An 18,310-nucleotide genomic window follows, 5' to 3' on the forward strand; every position below is an offset into this window, starting at 1 on the left:
TTTGGCGACTCTCTTTGCTTACAACAGTAATTCAAATAACGCTTATTGATTAAAATGGGCGAAAAATGAGAAAATATTTAATTAAACAACCAAATTTTCGTCAAAAGTAAAAAAATACTGTCGTATGCCTACTGAATATCTCTGAATCTCGTTCACATACATTTCTGTAGTTTTTCCATTTACTACTTACAAAACGGACACGCCTCCAACGCTATTATTACGATTCGTAGCTCGTAGCTGCATTCGTGGTATAGACTTGTATCCATTTAATTTATCATTTCATTCAGTAAAGCCGAGACTGTCAGTGAGATTCCGCGCGTCCGACATGGCCACAGATAACCTAACCGCTTTGTTGTACAAACCAAATGATTTGCGTTTGGTAAGTCAATATTTATTTTCAATAACAAAAAAGCAACTGTACAAACATTAATAGTAGTGCTATTTAGATTTAGATTAAAAAGTTAGCTTCAAAAGATTTAGATTGCTATTTTTGCTGTATTATTGTATTAGGGAACAAAACTCTTCGTAATCATGAGATGGATTTAGGTTCCATTAGGTAGGTAAGAGCATATAGGGTTTTGTTGATAATATAGATTTAGGTTTTTTGATATTCATATATTCGTATATATGTAGTATGAGAAATGAAAATATAAATACTAGCTTTTACACGTAGCTTCGGTCGCCTTAATCCATAAGAAATATTTCCCTCGGCAATAATACTTTTTTTTTTAATTATATGTACTCTATATATATTTCTACTTTTGTGATAAAGTTTACGCAAGAATGATCACGTAAAATGTTGAATCGTAACAACAAACGATATTTTGCAAAATCTTGAATTTTTTCCACATAAGAAGACATTAAAAATATGGAATTGAAAAAAATTTTAAAATAATTATATCGAGCCCGGCACAACTAACCTTTAACTTTCTTTTTTATTGCTTAGATGGGTGAACGAGCTCACAGACCACCTGGTGTTAAGTGGTTACTCGAGTCCATAGACATCTACAACGTAAATCTGCCAGTTTTCTGGTTTACCTTGGTTAATTGATACCTTGGCGAGCTCACGGGGCTCATCCTGAGAGGATTTGCTAACATCTGCCCTGACAAGAGCAGTGCTTAGCTGAATCTACCACCGGATCGGAATCGCGACCTACCTAGAAAATCCGGCGAGAGTCTCAGTGGGTTGCAACTAGCAATTAGTCGGGCGTCTACGAAATAGAGCTAACAGACTGCTGCTCTACCACCAGATCGGAACCGCAACACACGCTTATTGTACTAGATTTTTATTTCGTGCTTCATTGTGGACTGATAATTTTTCATAAACACACATTACATACAAACATAACATTATCGTTAAACTCTTTAGAATATGATAACAAGTGACAGGCGTAGTTGCGATCTCTGACATTATGATGACTATCACTGCTTCTTGATCTGCACGCAATGGGATACGGTTTTAAATCGGCTGAAGTGCGGAATCGACGGTCATGGTGATTAAGGGGTCACGAAGCATTACTATCTATCTTCCAAGCATATAAAGTATACCTAGTCAGATCATAAATTCTGTCACATGTTTAATGTAAAATAATTGAAACAAGTTTATTCTTTATGTAACCATTCATATACCAAAATGAACTTAACAAAACATAGATTCTTATGACACTAAAGTTTATTCAAAATGACCTCCGGATTTTGAATACAGGCCTTCAATCTGCGCGGCCAGTCGTCTATCGCAGCACGAACGAGGTCCATGTCAATATCGGCGGCTGCCTTAATCAAGGATGTCTTGAGTGACTCCAAATTGGGATGAGGCTTTGAGCACGCCTTTTCCTCCAAGTGTTGCCATATCTTGTAATCTAACGGATTCAAATCTGGACTGGAGGAGGGCCAGTCTTCGTGCCGGATGAAGTCGATTTCACGCGCCGCCAGCCAGTCTTGTGTGCTCTTGGCTCTATGAGCTGGCGCCGAATCTTGTTGAAATACCCAGTGCCTGTTATTGAACATGGTATGAGAAATAGGGTCCACAAGGTTCGTCAGGACTGTATTTTGATACACAACTGCATTCGTTTTTACACCTTTCTCACAAAAATGTACCTCTGTTAAGCCCCAATAAGAAACTCCCAACCATACCATGAGCGAGGATGGAAAATGACCTCGTTGGACACGCGGAATACGGTTGCTCGCTTCTTCACTACTGTGTGCGTACACCTTATCATTTTGTTTGTTGTAGCTCTCTTCTAGGGTAAAAATTTTTTCATCCGAAAAAAGAATTTCCCGATATTTTTTTCCCGCGTACCGCTTCAACAAAGCGCGGCATCTCTTCAGTCTCAGGTCCATTAGACGAGCATTCAGACGATGTAAAGTTTTTCTTCTATATGCCCGAAGCCCTAAGTCTTCATTTAACACCCTTTTCACCGTGGTACTGCTTAACCCCATCTGAAGGGCCAACAGTTTCTGCTTACGTTTGGGATTTCTTTGACTTCGCGCCTTCACAGCTTTTATCACTGCTGGAGTCCTAACAGACCGAGGGTGACCACTTCTTGACCTGTCATCTACACTAGAGTCTTCATTGTATCGTTTGATGGTACGATAAACGAATCTTTTGGTTATATTCAAATTTTTCAGTATGTTAAAAATTTGAATTGGCGCGTAACCGCAACGATGTAACGCAATAACTGCAACACGGTCTTCTTTAAGCGTCCACTCCATATTTAAAAATGAGTAAAATTCTAAAAGTTAACATTTTTATTTTCATGAACAATTCGAAATTCGAATTCAATAAACTTTTTTGTGGCCAGCATTCTAAAAGAAAAGTTTTTACTGTGTGACAATACTTATGACCTGACTAGTTATAGTCTATTATTGCAACCATTCATTTATACTGGTGGTAGGGCCTCTTGTGAGTCCACGCGGATAGCACCACCCTGCCTATTTCTGCCGTGAAGCAGAAATTCGTTTCGGTTTGAAAGGTGAGGCAGCCTTGGTAACTATACTTGAGACCTTAGAACTTATATCTCAAGGTGGATAGCGCATTTACGATGTAGATGTCTATGGGCTCCAGTAACCACTTAACACCTGGTGGATTGTGAGTTCGGCCATCTAAGCAATAAAAAAAACCTCGACGGGTTCTGATAATTGCGTAAAATCAGGTTTGCTTATACGCAATGTAGAGCAACAGAAAAGTAGGCATTATAATATTCAAAAAATCTATCATTGAAAATTAGAAAATTCTATTTGTTTTGGGTTGTTTTGTTTGTATGTTCGCGTTCCTGATGTATTTCGAAATCGGCAACTTATTAAAGCACTTTATAAAGTTCATTCACCTCTAGAATCGTTTCGTTCTAGTGTCGTCAACTCGTGATCGGTTTCAAAGGATTTGTGTTCTCTATACATTGAAGCGTGATAATTATTTCCGTTAATAATATGCTAAATAAAAGTACCCGACTCTTAATAGTTTTCACTGAACCAAAACAATATAAGGTATTGGAGCAAGAATATAGGTAATGGTAAAATACATATAAATCGCAGTTTTTATTTTTATTGCTTAGATACGAGCTCACGGTCTACCTGTTGTTAAGTGGTTACCGGAGCTCATAGACACCAACGATGTAAATACCGCCACCCGCCTTGAGACATTAGTGCTAAGGTCTCATTTAATATTTTATTTATTTATTTTTTATTGCTTTGATGGGTGGACGAGCTCACAGCCCACCTGATGTTAAGTGGTTACTGGAGCCCATAGACATCTACAACGTAAATGCGCCACACACCTTGAGATATAGTTCTAAAGTCTCAGTATAGTCACAACGGCTGCCCCACCCTTCAAACCGAAACGCATTACTGCTTCACGGCAGAAATAGGCAGGGTGGTGGTACCCACCCGTGCGGACTCACAAGAGGTCCTACCACCAGTAATTACGCAAATTATAATTTTGCAGGTTTCATTTTTATTACACGATGTTATTCCTTCAACGTGGAAATCAATCGTGAACATTTGTTGAGTACGTATTTCATTAGAAAAATTAGTAACCGCCTGAGATTCGAACATCGGTGCATCGCTATATACGAATGCACCGGACGTCTTATCCCTTAGGCCACGACGACTACAAGATTTCTTTGGGTCTTTTTATTACCTTTAACAATTCAAACTGAATAATATTTTGGTTACAGGTACAAACACCGATCCCTGAAATATCTGATGATGGTGAGTTGAGTGCATTAATAAAGACAGGATCACTGAACTGTTAATCCGACAGGGACACTCAGAAACTAGTGTATGTTGGTTTTAAATTCAATACTTCGTTTAACAATGATTTAACAACGATGTGCACAATCTTAAATGAACAGTTACTATTAAGTAGAAATCTTTGATGATAAATAATGATAAAAAGAAACATGTTTTTCCATACTTCAATTCAATATTTTCTCAGGTTTTATCAAGTCACTTTATTCAAATTAAGTTGAAATATGTCGCAAAATTTAAATGTTATAATGCAAAAGTGAACGTAGAATATTTGTTACGCTATCAAGTCTGAAAATCCCCAAATGGTATCCCCAAATTTTGAAAACACGTAGCTAGAGGTTACGTTAAAGAATTTAAGATACCATTAGTCTAAAAAAAATATTACTCCTAAGAGTGTTTTTTCTCTATTAACACGAATGAAGACGCGTGTAAAAACTAGTAAGTAATATTAATAAAAAATAACTTTTTTGTACACAAAAGGTACTAGGAATTGAATCCGAGGAATTGTTTGAGATGATTTCATCATCTCGTTTTTACCATCGCATCGCCCGCCACCGTAGTAGAGTTCATCCATACTACTTGGAGCCACTGCGATCATCCACAGTTTCCAGAGATCTTTTTTGCCACGTACCACCCAGCTTTGAAATGAGCTCCACAGTAATTCCCGAGCGCTATGACATGTCCTTCTTCAAACAAGGCTTGTGGAGAGTACTTAACGGTTGGCAACGGCTTAGCTCTGCTCCTGGCGTTGCTAAAGTCTATGGGCGACAGTAACCACTCGCCATCAGGTCGGCCGTATGCTCGTCTGCCTGCAAGAGCAATAAAAAAAATACTAAGGGCATCTTAAGGTCTCACAGTTCAGTATTATCTTCACAAGAAGATAATCTCAGGATTTAACTAAATAACCCCTTTTGATTCAAATTACGTCTACTAAAGTCAACGTCTACATAGAAAAACTCTTGGCATGAGGAGCACACGACTAAAGATGGGCGATCGGATTCACTTTATGTTGTGACGTTACGAGTCATAGCTTCTGTTGGTCCCCAGAGGTCCTGCTGCGCATGGACTGCGTGGGTATCTGCGGGTCAGATGTCCACTACTGGCAGAAGGGTCAATGCGGACACTTCGTGCTGGAAGAACCAATGATCATGGGACACGAAGCTTCAGGAGTAGTGGCCAAGGTAAAATAGTGGACTTTACTTTCAAAGACCAATTTATTATTTCAATTGTGTACGGTAGGCAGCGGCTTGGCTCTGCCCCTGGCATTGCTGAAGTCCATGGGCGACGGTAACCACTCACCATCAGGTGGGCCGTATGCTCGTCTGCCTACAAGGGCAATAAAAAAATAAAAATAAATAACACAGGGTGCTATAATACAGAACTGAAGGCAGCAAATTCTTGACGCGTTAAAATTAATTTATGATCGTAAAATTTTAATACTATTGTTCGCTTGACACGCAATGTAACACAAATAAGAAAACAGCTGATACGGGTTTGAGTGAACACGGCGGTCTTCGTTATTTTCAAAACAATAAGTTTAATTAGTTACTTGGCTCAAAAACTGAACAACTTTTTACTGTAGTATTTTAATCTAAACTTTAAAACACCTCGTACACCCATATAAAGGGTTAATTTGGAAGCATGTGAGTTTTTTTGCTCTATTAGCGTAGACAAACTCACGACTCACCTATTATTCAATGTTTTACAGAGTTCTTATGGACTCATTCACCATTCTTATGAATAGTGACTTCTATGCCGCCGCCAACCCAGAATCATTAGTTTCTTTCAAACGATAACATATGTTTTGGGGTAACGATAGCTCGTCCAAGCTCTCAATACCTATCTAATTATCCAGTAATTATCCAAATTTATAAATCTGACAAATTTTATTTTCCGACTGCATCATAGAAGTCGAGTGTGCATATGTGTGTCCCCGTTTCTTACATAAAAATATAAATGTAGATAAAAATGTAATCGTCAAAGATCAAGGTAAACAAGAGTTTGATGAATTTGCATAATTAATTAGCCGTATCCGGGGTGTAGGTATCGCAATCATTATAGAAGTGGTAAAACCGGATAATTTATTAACCCACCCATCTTTATATAAGCGGAGAACAATACATATTTTGTAAGCCTATGTCTGCTTTTAAAAGTTGCATATTTTGCGAGCATCTATTAATATAACAATATTTAAAACCAAAGTTGGACAGTCAATTCTTGGAGCAGTTTTATGTAGGTTGGCAGATAAAATTGCAATAAATGCTAGCTGCAATACTGATAGTTTTTTGTCTAATTTCATCAAAGACTTCTGCTAGTTTTGTAAATGTACAAGCAAATACAGGGCTCGGATAGTTATACAGAGCATACAGCAAACAGACAAAGCCAATGCAGCTTATGTTGAGCAACGACTGTTTAACCGTCAGACCAGAACGCGAACTTTGCACCTGAAGAAATAGGTAGTTGTGATATCACCGAAAAAGCGAATGAAATGTGATGTTTTTACCTTTTTGGTATTTAACTATAAAACGGGTAGAGTGAAAGAGAAACTAGAAAAAGAAACAAAAACGACTCTACGAGTATTACACGTTGTACTGGATGTACTAACGAATATATGGCTCAAGGAGTTTGGACGTCAGGCTGGTGGTCGGTAGTAAAACTCATGCCAAACCCCTGTGCAGCATGATAAGATAATTCTACGTCGACCCCACAGAATGAGATAAAGTCAAGAAGAAAAATAAGGTGGTATGCACCCGTTCAAGCTGACAATACCGCAGTAATTCCGCAAATTCGTAAATTCTTGGTTTTTTTATTACCTATAGTGATTACCGCCGCTCATGGACATCAGCAATGCCACTGAGAATTTTATTGTTCTGACACAACTCAGCAACTTATTTGCTTAATAGGTACGTAATTATTTAGGAGAAACGGTCCCACGATTTAAATATCGGCACAGTCAATACGCATACATAGAGGGTCTTAAGAATCTTAGGCCTTGACAAACGACTATGTCCACGTCGCCCTAAACACGTCATTACGGATCCTCCCGATCCATTAACGGTGCTTTTAGGTACCACAAGCACCGGTCACCGTCCTCGTCGAACCCGTCGCTTGCGACGAAGAGTTCGGCGAGTGAATTAACCCATAGACACAGCCCACTGAGTTTCTCGCCGGATCTTCTCAGTGGGTCGCGTTTACGATCCGATGGTAGATTCTGCGAAACAATGCTCTTGCTAGGGCCAGTGCTAGCAACACTCCCGGTTAGAGCCCCGTGAACTCATCTACACGTCAAGGAGAAGCTGAAATAGCCTCTCAAGGCTATCAGCATAGGTAGGAAAAAAAAGACTAATTATACTATCGTTGGTTATATAAGAAACCGTAACGAATAGCTGTGTAGTTGAACCAGACAGAATCGTGGAACCATAGCGTACAGTTTGTACAAACTACACGTATTACCATTTCACTGCGCATTCATTATTATATATACACTGTAATTTAAAAATCAAATCGCTCGACTAGCTTCGTGAATTTAAATATTCATGGAGGTGTGTTCGTATTTTTGTATAAATTACGCTCGATAATATTTTAATTAATTCAATAGCACGTTTGATATTTTGGAGGTGTGCTTTTAGCTACGTATAAAATAACTGGTTACCACACCTTTGCCCGCATGACGATTTCGAGGAAATAAATGTCACTATGTTTGCGCTATTGTAGCGCGCTGTACTGGCTTTATACATTCATATTGGAATGTACATAGGTAAAACTTGTTTTTTTTTCCTTAAAGTTGTATCAACGAGCGCGTCTTCAATTTTTTTAATCTCAAACCTCCATGTTTGAATAACATGAATTCCATTTGCCAAATTCTTCAATAATTAGCTAAATTTCTGGGGAATATTTTTAAAATACAATTATTCCCTGAATATAACAATTAGGCTGTTCGGACATTTCTTGGGACGAGGTGACCTTTAGCGCGTGAGTTGTAGCAGTCTCAGCATGACTATAGCATTTTATTAGTTTCTGGGCACTGATTAGCCATGGCAGACTATAATAGTAGGTATTAACAGTATTTATAGCGTGTTTGTTGTTCGTTTAGAAACGTTTGTTTTACTGGTGGTAGGACCTCTTGTGAGTCCGCGCGGGTAGGTACCACCACCCTGCCTATTTCTGCCGTGAAGCAGTAATGCGTTTCGGTTTGAAGGGTGGGGCAGCCGTTGTAACTATACTTGAGACCTTAGAACTTGTATCTCAAGGTGGGTGGCGCATTTACGTTGTAGATGTCTATGGGCTCCAGTAACCATTTAACACCAGGTGGGCTGCGAGTTCGTCCATAATTATATAAGGAATAAAAAAAAAACAGTGTCGAGAATGGTCACAATTTTTTCATTATAGTTATATTTCTAGTTATAGTTATATTTATGATTTGTATGTTCACGATTGACTTCTACGACGAAGGAATAACATCGTGCAATGAAAATCAAAGCTGGAAAAATTATAACAGGCGTAATTATAAATAATTGAAACAAAGACTTCAAGTCTCAAAGTGGCATTCATGTGGCATGGCGGCATTCATGCTGTGATGTCTATAGGCTATAGTAACCACTTAACATCAGGTAGGTACCCGTTTACGGAGTAAATTAAAAAAATTAAATTATTTATTAGTGTGCACCTTGATTTCCAGAACTTTCCAGTGCCGCTCAAAGTTTATCAGCAAATGTTTATTTAATTAAGAGAAAGATAAAATGTTTAATAAAAATATTACGACGAAGTAGGTAAATAAATATACATACATACTCATAGTTTATCATGTTATCGCACACGAATAATTTAATATTTGCTTAACAACTTAACTAAATTACATTAAAAAAATTATATGTAGAATTTTATAGACCACGAACTATATGTGGTGCAATTGGGTTTGGACACCTTATTGGCCGACTAATAAGTTCTGCTTCTTCATTATACATTTCATCTTTGAATATATTCATAAACAAGCTCACAAATCATCTAGTTTAAAGTGGTAACCGGAGTTACAAGGACATCACAATGTGGACGTCACCACACGTCTTGAGATGAGATCGAAATCTCAATTATATTGCAGATAGAGCTACCTCATAGAGACAATAGAGCAATGAGTAGAACGGCAGAAACTACCCGTGCAATCTTAAAATATCAGCTGCTGATGGCGATGATGATAGCAGCGCGCTCGCTGGTATAGTGAGCGACTCTGACCAGCCATCATGAAATGGTATGTGCCCATCCTCGGAATCCTTTAGTCTCTTTCTACGACAGACTTCAGTTCTTCAATCTCTGACCCAAGAATTTGCAAAATTTCTTATCGGTCACGGTTTTGTTTATCATTTCGATATATTTGAGCTATATTTGACCTCAATATATTATATCATATATTATCCTCAATATATTATCTCAATATAATATATTATATATATATATATCAGCTATCATACATTATTATCTTTTTGTTAAGAAAACTTTTGCTGGTATATTAGTTTGAAAAAATCGGTCACCAACTGGTCTATACAGTTGAAACATCATGGACATATTTAATATAATAATACTATTACTAGAGGTCCTGCAGTAGTCGAAATTCGACTATAATTAATTGGAATTGTAAGTTTGTACACTATTATGATTGTATTTTATACTTCTATAATCACAAATTTCGCCAAGACTACACTATAAAAAATATTAACAAAGACAAACAATATTTAATCTATTCTCAATTTGACAACAGACGTCAAGGACAAAAATTTGACAATAAATAGTATGCATGCAACGTAGTGATTACTTGCTCAGTGATGCATGCGTGCGTGTCTCTAATATATTAAGTGTATAATCTATGCGTGCGTGCGTCAAATACATGGTATGTAGTGTGTGTAATGTTTTTTTATTGATTTAATGTATCTTTTATGCATTATTTTTAAAAAATATTAGCATTCTCTTCTTCTCTATATTCTCTATAAGTGTGGAAAATTTCATACTCCTCCGTCAGCGCAATTTTTGTAAAAAGGGATACAAAGTTTTTGCTTCACGTATTAATATATAGATAATACTATTATAGAATAAGTTTACCACGAACATATATCATATTACATCGTAGGAGTCGTTTCAATAAATGGCTCGATTTGTTTTATTATATTATATAGTAGCCTTTATCCAGGGCTTCACTCGCGTTACTGTAGTAATGTATACTATATCCCTCGGAAATTTTCCCGATATTAATCAAATGAAAGGCATCTTATCTTTTTTTTATTGCTTAGATGGGTGTACGAGCTGACAGCCCACCTGGTGTTAAGTGGTTACTGGAGCCCACAACCTCTACAGCGTAAATGCGCCACCCACTTGAAATATAAGCCCTAAGGTCTCAGTATGGTTACAACGGCTGCCCAACCCTTCAAACCGAAACACATTACTGCTTCACGGCAGAAATAGGCAGGGTGGTGGTACCCACCCGCGCGGACTCACAAGAGGTCCTACCACCAGTAAAAGTTCTATTCTGTACCCCTAAGTATATGTAAACAAATGTTCACGATGTTTTGTTGTGTAGTTAAGACGTGAAAGTATAACAAACAAACAAACTTAGTTTGTCATTTATAATTTATCAGTAAACGCGGGCCCAGTTGGTGGCTGATCTTTGATTTGTTTTTGGCAGTTAATGGTGCTATTTTAGGGAAGGTTTTTTGGATTTGTGACGCGCGAATAGTAATATTGTTCACGGCCCAACTGGTAATAAGCGGTTACGGGGGCCCGCGAATGTCACAACGACTTGTACCTAACTTTGAGAAACGTTGTTCTTCACTTGTATAATAGATGTCCTACCGAGCTCTCAATACGACGCTATCCTTCGTCGTAGAACCCAGCAGTCTCATCACTCGATAAGAATACAGCGGTCGACTCATCTTATACGGACGCTTCGAAGCGGAATTTTCTATATCTTAACCACCATAACGCCCGTGGCTATTAATGCCACAGTAATATTAGTTTTGTATTGTGTCACGATTCCTTATCACCCAATGTCACTCATCGTAAAACCAAAAAGCCATTTCAATTGATAACACGTTGATAAGTGCATGCTTTGTTTATCTGTAATGTAGGTGTCTTATTTTATAATTATTTTAATGCTCTTAAGGTGCGGTCCAGCGGGGTAGAAAATGACTTTTGTATTTTTTTTTTTATTGCTTAGATGGGTGGACGACCTGGTGTTAAGTGGTTACTGGAGCCCACAACCTCTACAACGTAAATGCGCCACCCAACTAGAGATATAAGTTCTAAGGCCTCAGTATGGTTACAACGGCTGCCTCACCCGTCAAACCGAAACGCATTATTGTTTCACGGCAGAAAAAGGCAGGGTGGTGGTACCTACCCGTGCGGACTCACAAGAGGTCATGCTCTTACTGAGGCTAGTGTTAGCAAATTTTATTAGATTGAGCCCGTGAGCTCACCTACCCGTCAGGGCGTAGCTGGAATAGCCTTAGGCTAATAGGGCAGGCCAGCGAATAAGTAGGTGAAAAAAATACTTATTTAATACGCGCTCTTGAATTACTTCCCTGATGAAGACATAGCATCGTGTAAGAAATCAAATAAGTTTGGCTAATTAGTAAAGGTGCCATATTGTAACGTGACGCACGCCTGAGTATCACTACCCTACTTATTTCTATCGCCAAGCAGTCATACATTTAGGTTTGGAGGGTGGGACAGCTTAATGCCTCAATAATCCCTTAATAGCAGATGGGTTGTAAGCATCTGAGGAACAAAAGGAACCTCACGTTTGGGTCAATTCTGTTGCAGACCGGTTCGAAAGTCAAGAATCTGACAGTTGGTGATCGAGTGGCCATAGAGCCCGGCGTGCCGTGTCGGTACTGCGAGTTCTGTAAGACAGGACGATACCACCTATGCCCCGACATGATCTTCTGCGCCACGCCCCCAGTACACGGAAACCTCGTCAGATATTACAAGCACGCAGCCGATTTTTGCTTCAAGTAAGTATTCGCAAGGAATTGCGTACTCAAAGTTCCCGTGAGAACGAAGATTGGACAATAAACTTTGTCATTTTACGTTTACTACAATATGAAGGCATTCAAATATTTTTTCTCTTACAAACCAAATGAATTCGTTCATGTTATGTAGTAGGATATGTGTAGTCGACTCTACTTTCACAAGTGCCTCACCTGAGGGCCATTTATTATTATTATTATTTTTATTATTTTTTATTGCTTAGCTGTGTGGACGAGCTCACAGCCCACCTGATGTTAAGTGGTTACTGGAGCCCATAGACATCTACAACGTAAATGCGCCACACACCTTGAGATATAGTTCTAAAGTCTCAGTATAGTCACAACGGCTGCCCCACCCTTCAAACCGAAACGCATTACTGCTTCACGGCAGAAATAGGCGGGGCGGTGGTACCTACCCGTGCGGACTCACAAGAGGTCCTACCACCAGTAATTACGCAAATTATAATTTTGCGGGTTTCATTTTTATTACACGATGTTATTCCTTCACCGTGGAAGTCAATCGTGAACATTTGTTGAGTACGTATTTCATTAGAAAAATTGGTACCCGCCTGCGGGATTCGAACACCGGTGCATCGCTTCAACACGAATGCACCGGACGTCTTATCCGTTAGGCCACGACGACCACGAAATTTTTGAATCATATCAAACGCTTGTTTACACGCTCTTATTTTTTATGCACAGATAGGGTAACGAGCTCACGGTACACCTGATGTTAAATGGCTATAGTGGTACACACCTATGCGGGGCCCACTTACGCCTTCCCACCGACAATTACGCAATATGAAATTTGTGGGTTTGAATTTAACGAATCGAGTGTCTTATCCTTTAGGCCACGACGGGTTACTGTGTTGGGGGCCCGGACAGCGGCGAACAGAGAAAATGTGGCCATAAGCGCTAAAAGTAATTTCTATATAAATCGTAAACGTATGCTCAAAAAGAATACATATTTGGACCGCAATTCTAAGATCTACTTATGTTTAAACTGTTTGCTCATTTGTGAGCGTAGGCTTGACGATCGATCTCATTCGCAGGCTTCCTGATCACGTGACCATGGAAGAAGGAGCGCTACTGGAGCCCCTCGCGGTGGGCATTCACGCGTGCAAGAGGGGCGGAGTCTCGGCGGGACACGTGGTGCTGGTACTGGGAGCGGGACCCATCGGTCTCCTTACCATGCTCACAGCCAAAGCCTTTGGAGCACACAAAGTACTCATAATAGGTAGCAATGTTTGTTTGTTAGTAATAGTTTTTACCGCGCGACTTCACTACGATTCCTGTACCTGTACTTAACTTAGACCGGCAGATCAGTAAGACAGCGTGGCCCACGCATAGCTTAAGTTAAGTAAACATCCATCCAAACACAAAATCCTTACAATAAAGACATGTCATTTAACGAAAAATGTGATCTTTAGGAATGTAAAAAAAATAACATAAATCGTCCTTCCTGACATTGTTGCAATTACGTTACCTTTGAAATCATTTTCATTTCAGATATCCTTCAGAGCCGCTTGGATTTCGCCAAGTCGTTAGGCGCCGACTACACACTTCTCATAGGCAAGGACTCGAACGAGGCTGAGCTGGTGAGGAAGATTCATGAGATACTGGAGGGACACCCCGACGTTTCGTTCGATGCGAGTGGGGCCCAGGCCACAGTCAGATTAGCGTTGCTGGTTAGTAAAATATTTGTTCATTTTAAGTTATTAATCGATAATAAGTTATTAATTAACCGATCCTCAACCAACCTAAGTTATTAATTAAACGCTCTCTACACCAACGACATTCCCACACTCGAAGGGAACCTCCGAGCGTGGGAAACCGACGTGAAGTAGGCGCTGTTTGTCGATGACAGTACCTAATTCGCATCATCAAACTTCTCCTGCCGTTTAGAGGATGCAGAGGTTGTTGGACGTAGTGCTCCAGTGGCTGGACCGGTGGAGGGTCGTGGTTAACTTGGTGAAGACCGCGGCTATCCTCATCGGCCTGGTCTGCAGTCCCGGAACAGCTCAGTCTCCGTGGCATCAACGTAGAGTTTAGATCCAGCGTCCGGTACCTGGGGTTCGAGATCGACCGAAGTTTGAGGATATCCGTCCACGCGAAGACGGCGTTGGCGGCGACTCGCCATGCGAGGTTTCTCCTCCGGCCTCCAGATTACCGGACATGGCTAAATTCGGCATTTAAAAGACGTATGTCCATTCCCGTATCACGTACGCAGTTGCAGCCTGGTATCTCCTCATCATGGAAAGTTTGCGGGAGAAGGTCTAGCAGAATCTGTGTCTGCGTGCGAGTCGGAGAATGTCGTCAGAAATTACGTAATCGTTCAGGATCTGGGAGGGATGAATTATTTAATCAGTCATCATTCATAATTTATAATTATTAATTTACTGCATTATTAATTATATAGTAATATAATTTTTCGTTATATCTTGATACAATGATAGGTGTGATAAAAATAATTATACATCTCGTGTATATATGTGAGTATTATAATAATTTAAGCTCAGAAGCTTTCGTGATCTAAAGCACAAGTCGCCCGAGTACTGGTACCTAGTGACACGACAGTGGCGGAGCTCAGATCCCGCCGGCGGGTACCGCTTTTGAGAATCAAATATATTGTTGAAGCGAATCACTTCGATCTACAATCAAAAAATAACACCGTGTTATAAAAACCGAACCCGCAAAATAATGATTTGTGTAATGACTATACAATTGAGAGATGGATCTGAAGTCTCAAAGTTGGTGACAGCATTCACGTTATTGTCTAAGGTCTGCACCGGGAAACTTATCCTTAGGACGCGAGACTTCTATATTATGGTCTGGTTTCACTGATAATTAATAACCAATGTTTACTGTTCGCTAGGCCACGAAGTCTGGCGGCGTGGCGGTGCTGGTCGGCATGGGAGCGCCCGAGCAGACCGTGCCGCTCGCGGGCGCCCTCTCGCGGGAGGTCGACATCCGGGGCATCTTCCGATACGTTAACGAGTAAGTAAATACGTAGCACCAGACACGGGCACGATAGCAACACTAATAAATCACCACAATACGCTATCCACATATTGCACCTTTAGAATTGAAGTCGCTTAACTAAAAATTTTAAGAAACGATCTTTGATTTTTTTTATTACCTTTGTAGGCAGTTAAGCATACGGCCCACCTGATGGTGAGTGGTTGCCGTCGTCCATGGACTTCAGCAATGACAGGGACGTGGCGCCGGACTATATGATAGTGTATATACTTGTATATAGTAGTGCGTATGGTGTGGCGACGCATCGCCATGCGCAAGCGACTGTTCCTTAATAATATAATAATGTTTAATTTTAATTATGTCACTTGAATTTGCTATTGTACACTATGTTTTTATGCATATATATCTGTGCCAAATATTATCAATGTTTCACATCTGCCCGCCTTCCTGTAATGGCTCATTGTTTTTAAACAATTTTTATATTATGACACGTTCCCAGAAGACAAACCCTGCTCCATTATAGGCGTCTATATAAAACATATGATTATATCTTCAGCTACCCCACTGCACTAGCGATGGTAGCGAGTGGGAAAATAAACGTGAAGCCGCTGGTCACCCACCACTTCAGCATCGAGGAGAGCCTGGAGGCGTACGAAGTGGCGCGCCAGGGGGCCGGCATCAAGGTCATGATCCACGTCCAGCCGCGAGACACGAACAACCCACAAAAGTTCTGAATTGTTCCTCAAAAACACATGCAACTAAATGTATTGTTTTAACAAGAGCATACAGGTTCCAGTAGATATCATATAGTATTTTGTAACAATTTTTCCAAGGGTAGTCAATATGGATAACCCGTTATGTACTATGGCTGGGTCTGTTGTTTTTTTACTCATTACTTTTTGTACAACAATTGTCATCTCTATTAATTATATGAAATAATAAAGATGACAAATTAATTTATAAAGAAATATTATCCCGAAATTTAAAGTTAGATGACGATGAACCTTGCTTGGGCTATCGTTTATTTTTGTGCCAAATTGTAACGAATTTAATTCGTGTATTTAATTATTTCGTATATAAATATTGATATTATAATATAAAAATGTACGAAGCTCAGTGATAATTTTAACTGCAACTGTTTATTGATGGTTTTTTGATATACATAAGTTTCAAAGTAATGTAATTGACACAGGGTGCGCGCATTCCCAAAACCTATATAATATTTTATATACTGATACGTTGACATTTAAGCGATACCGATTGTTTAAACCATAAATGCTAAAAGTTTTCTAATTTAACATTTTGATAACCGGTAAACTGTTGTGAAGGTTACTGGAGGTCGCCCCCCGCGTCACACAAGGGCGTTGACCTCCCCAGTAACTTAATCATTTAAATATGTTTCTGATTTTTTTTTAATAAATGTGTTCGTGTATGTAATAAGTACTTATCGCCAGTCTTTTCCCCGATACCAGTTTTCTAGCAGAAATCATGAATTTATAATTTACATTTTTTTTGTGACATTAAATAAAATTTAAAACATGGGATCTTTTGTTTAAATACCATAATGAGAGATAAATGAAAATCCTGTCTTCACTTGTCCATAGAGATACAATATATGAATAAGCATAACTAAAGTCGAACAGAATTTCGTAAGTGCCTATTTAATTAGACAAACAACAAGACAATAAATTATAAATTGTAACAAATTATAAAGAATGGTAACGGTTCGTAATTTTCTAGACCGACTCCGCACAGCCAAAGAATTTTCAATAGCTTTACAATTGAAGCGCGTCCACCTAAGCTTAGCACCGAACCTCTCGACAAAGACAGATAATGTCGCCGTCCATCTGGATGCTTGAGCTGTTGCAGCAACACAATCTTCATTATGCATATAGGAATTTAATTTACATTTAACACGTTGAACGCCAGATGATACATTGAGTATTTTAATTCGGGCCACAGTGCTCACCGGTGAGCCTTATATTACTGAACTGTTCGAGCAGTGTATGTCACCCGCGAGCCTTTTAAAATATCTGAGCTAGACGGTAAAAGTCGCTAATTTTTATCTTCCGTGCAAATTATCGCATTTTTTAATTATTTAATTAGGCTTGGCTGGATGGTATATTATTCGACATTTGAGCGAAATAGGGGATACTTTTTTTTATCTGAACCCTTACCCGAAACTCCTACGGGGCCCCCGTGCCTAGTGTATGTGGGACTGGTCCGCGACTGCGAAACCGCGGGCCCAAAGATCTTTTCAGGACTCTACCCACTAAACGACTCCCCTGCACTCGTCACCCAAGCGTCCGATCCCGTCTGAGGCCAGAATCTGGATGAGGTAAGGTGGTTACCGCGGTCAACACTACAACCAGATGGCGCAGCTCACCCCAAGGAGGCCCAGCCGACGGAGCCATCGAGGCGAATCGAAGGCTCTGAAGCGTTGGCCGTCTCGATACGACAGCCTATCGGGCCGCCCCAACCTGTGCTGCTGGTGTCCCGGAATACCCCGCTGGACCAGAACCAGCCTGCCGGGTCGGGACGCGATAAAACGCCAACCGGTTGCTCTTTTGTTTTATTTCTGCTTCGTAGCACGCTAGAGTGCTGGTAGCGCGCCGCGCGGCCTCAGCCCTCTCAGATCGCCCCTTGACCTTCACCAGGGGGAAGCCGAAACCTACAGGGGCTGGGATCTACGCTCGTACTGTCTCCTCCAACCTCCGGCTCGATCACGACAGTCGGATCATAAGATCGGAATCATCAAATATTATACTTGCAAATAGTCCATAGTGTTCTTGTACATACCCAAAACACTTCTCAAGAATATTATTCAAGGACGAATTCCGATCCCACACCAGTTCTCGTAAATGTACACTGATGAGAAATTATTGTAAAACCAATAATATTCTAAGTTTTGTGACGAGGAAAAGTTTCGATAATAAATGAATAATAACATAGGAATGTTAAAACAATGATAAATTATATGAGTAACAAAAATATATAATAGAAACACTAAGCCTAATGATTCGTTTTTCTTGTATTCTTACGAGTATTCAAAAACCCGGTCAACTTCGGAGAGC

At 39.7% G+C, this 18,310-nt stretch overlaps 1 protein-coding gene across 1 annotated transcript; it reads left to right on the forward strand.

Moving 5' to 3' along the window:
- Positions 1-225: 225 nt before the first annotated feature.
- On the forward strand, positions 226-16,780 carry LOC114240312 (sorbitol dehydrogenase). The gene is made up of 8 exons (XM_089736332.1): positions 226-379; positions 4,173-4,206; positions 5,293-5,426; positions 12,052-12,242; positions 13,310-13,494; positions 13,767-13,945; positions 15,133-15,254; positions 15,793-16,780. The coding sequence occupies exons 1-8, from the start codon at positions 326-328 to the stop codon at positions 15,968-15,970; spliced, it is 1,077 nt and encodes a 358-aa protein (XP_089592458.1). The 5' UTR covers positions 226-325; the 3' UTR covers positions 15,971-16,780.
- The last annotated feature ends 1,530 nt before the right edge of the window (positions 16,781-18,310 follow it).

This window comes from Bombyx mandarina, chromosome 21, assembly GCF_030267445.1.
Source record: "Bombyx mandarina strain Sakado chromosome 21, ASM3026744v2".
In the NCBI taxonomy this organism is placed as follows: Eukaryota; Metazoa; Arthropoda; class Insecta; order Lepidoptera; family Bombycidae; genus Bombyx; species Bombyx mandarina.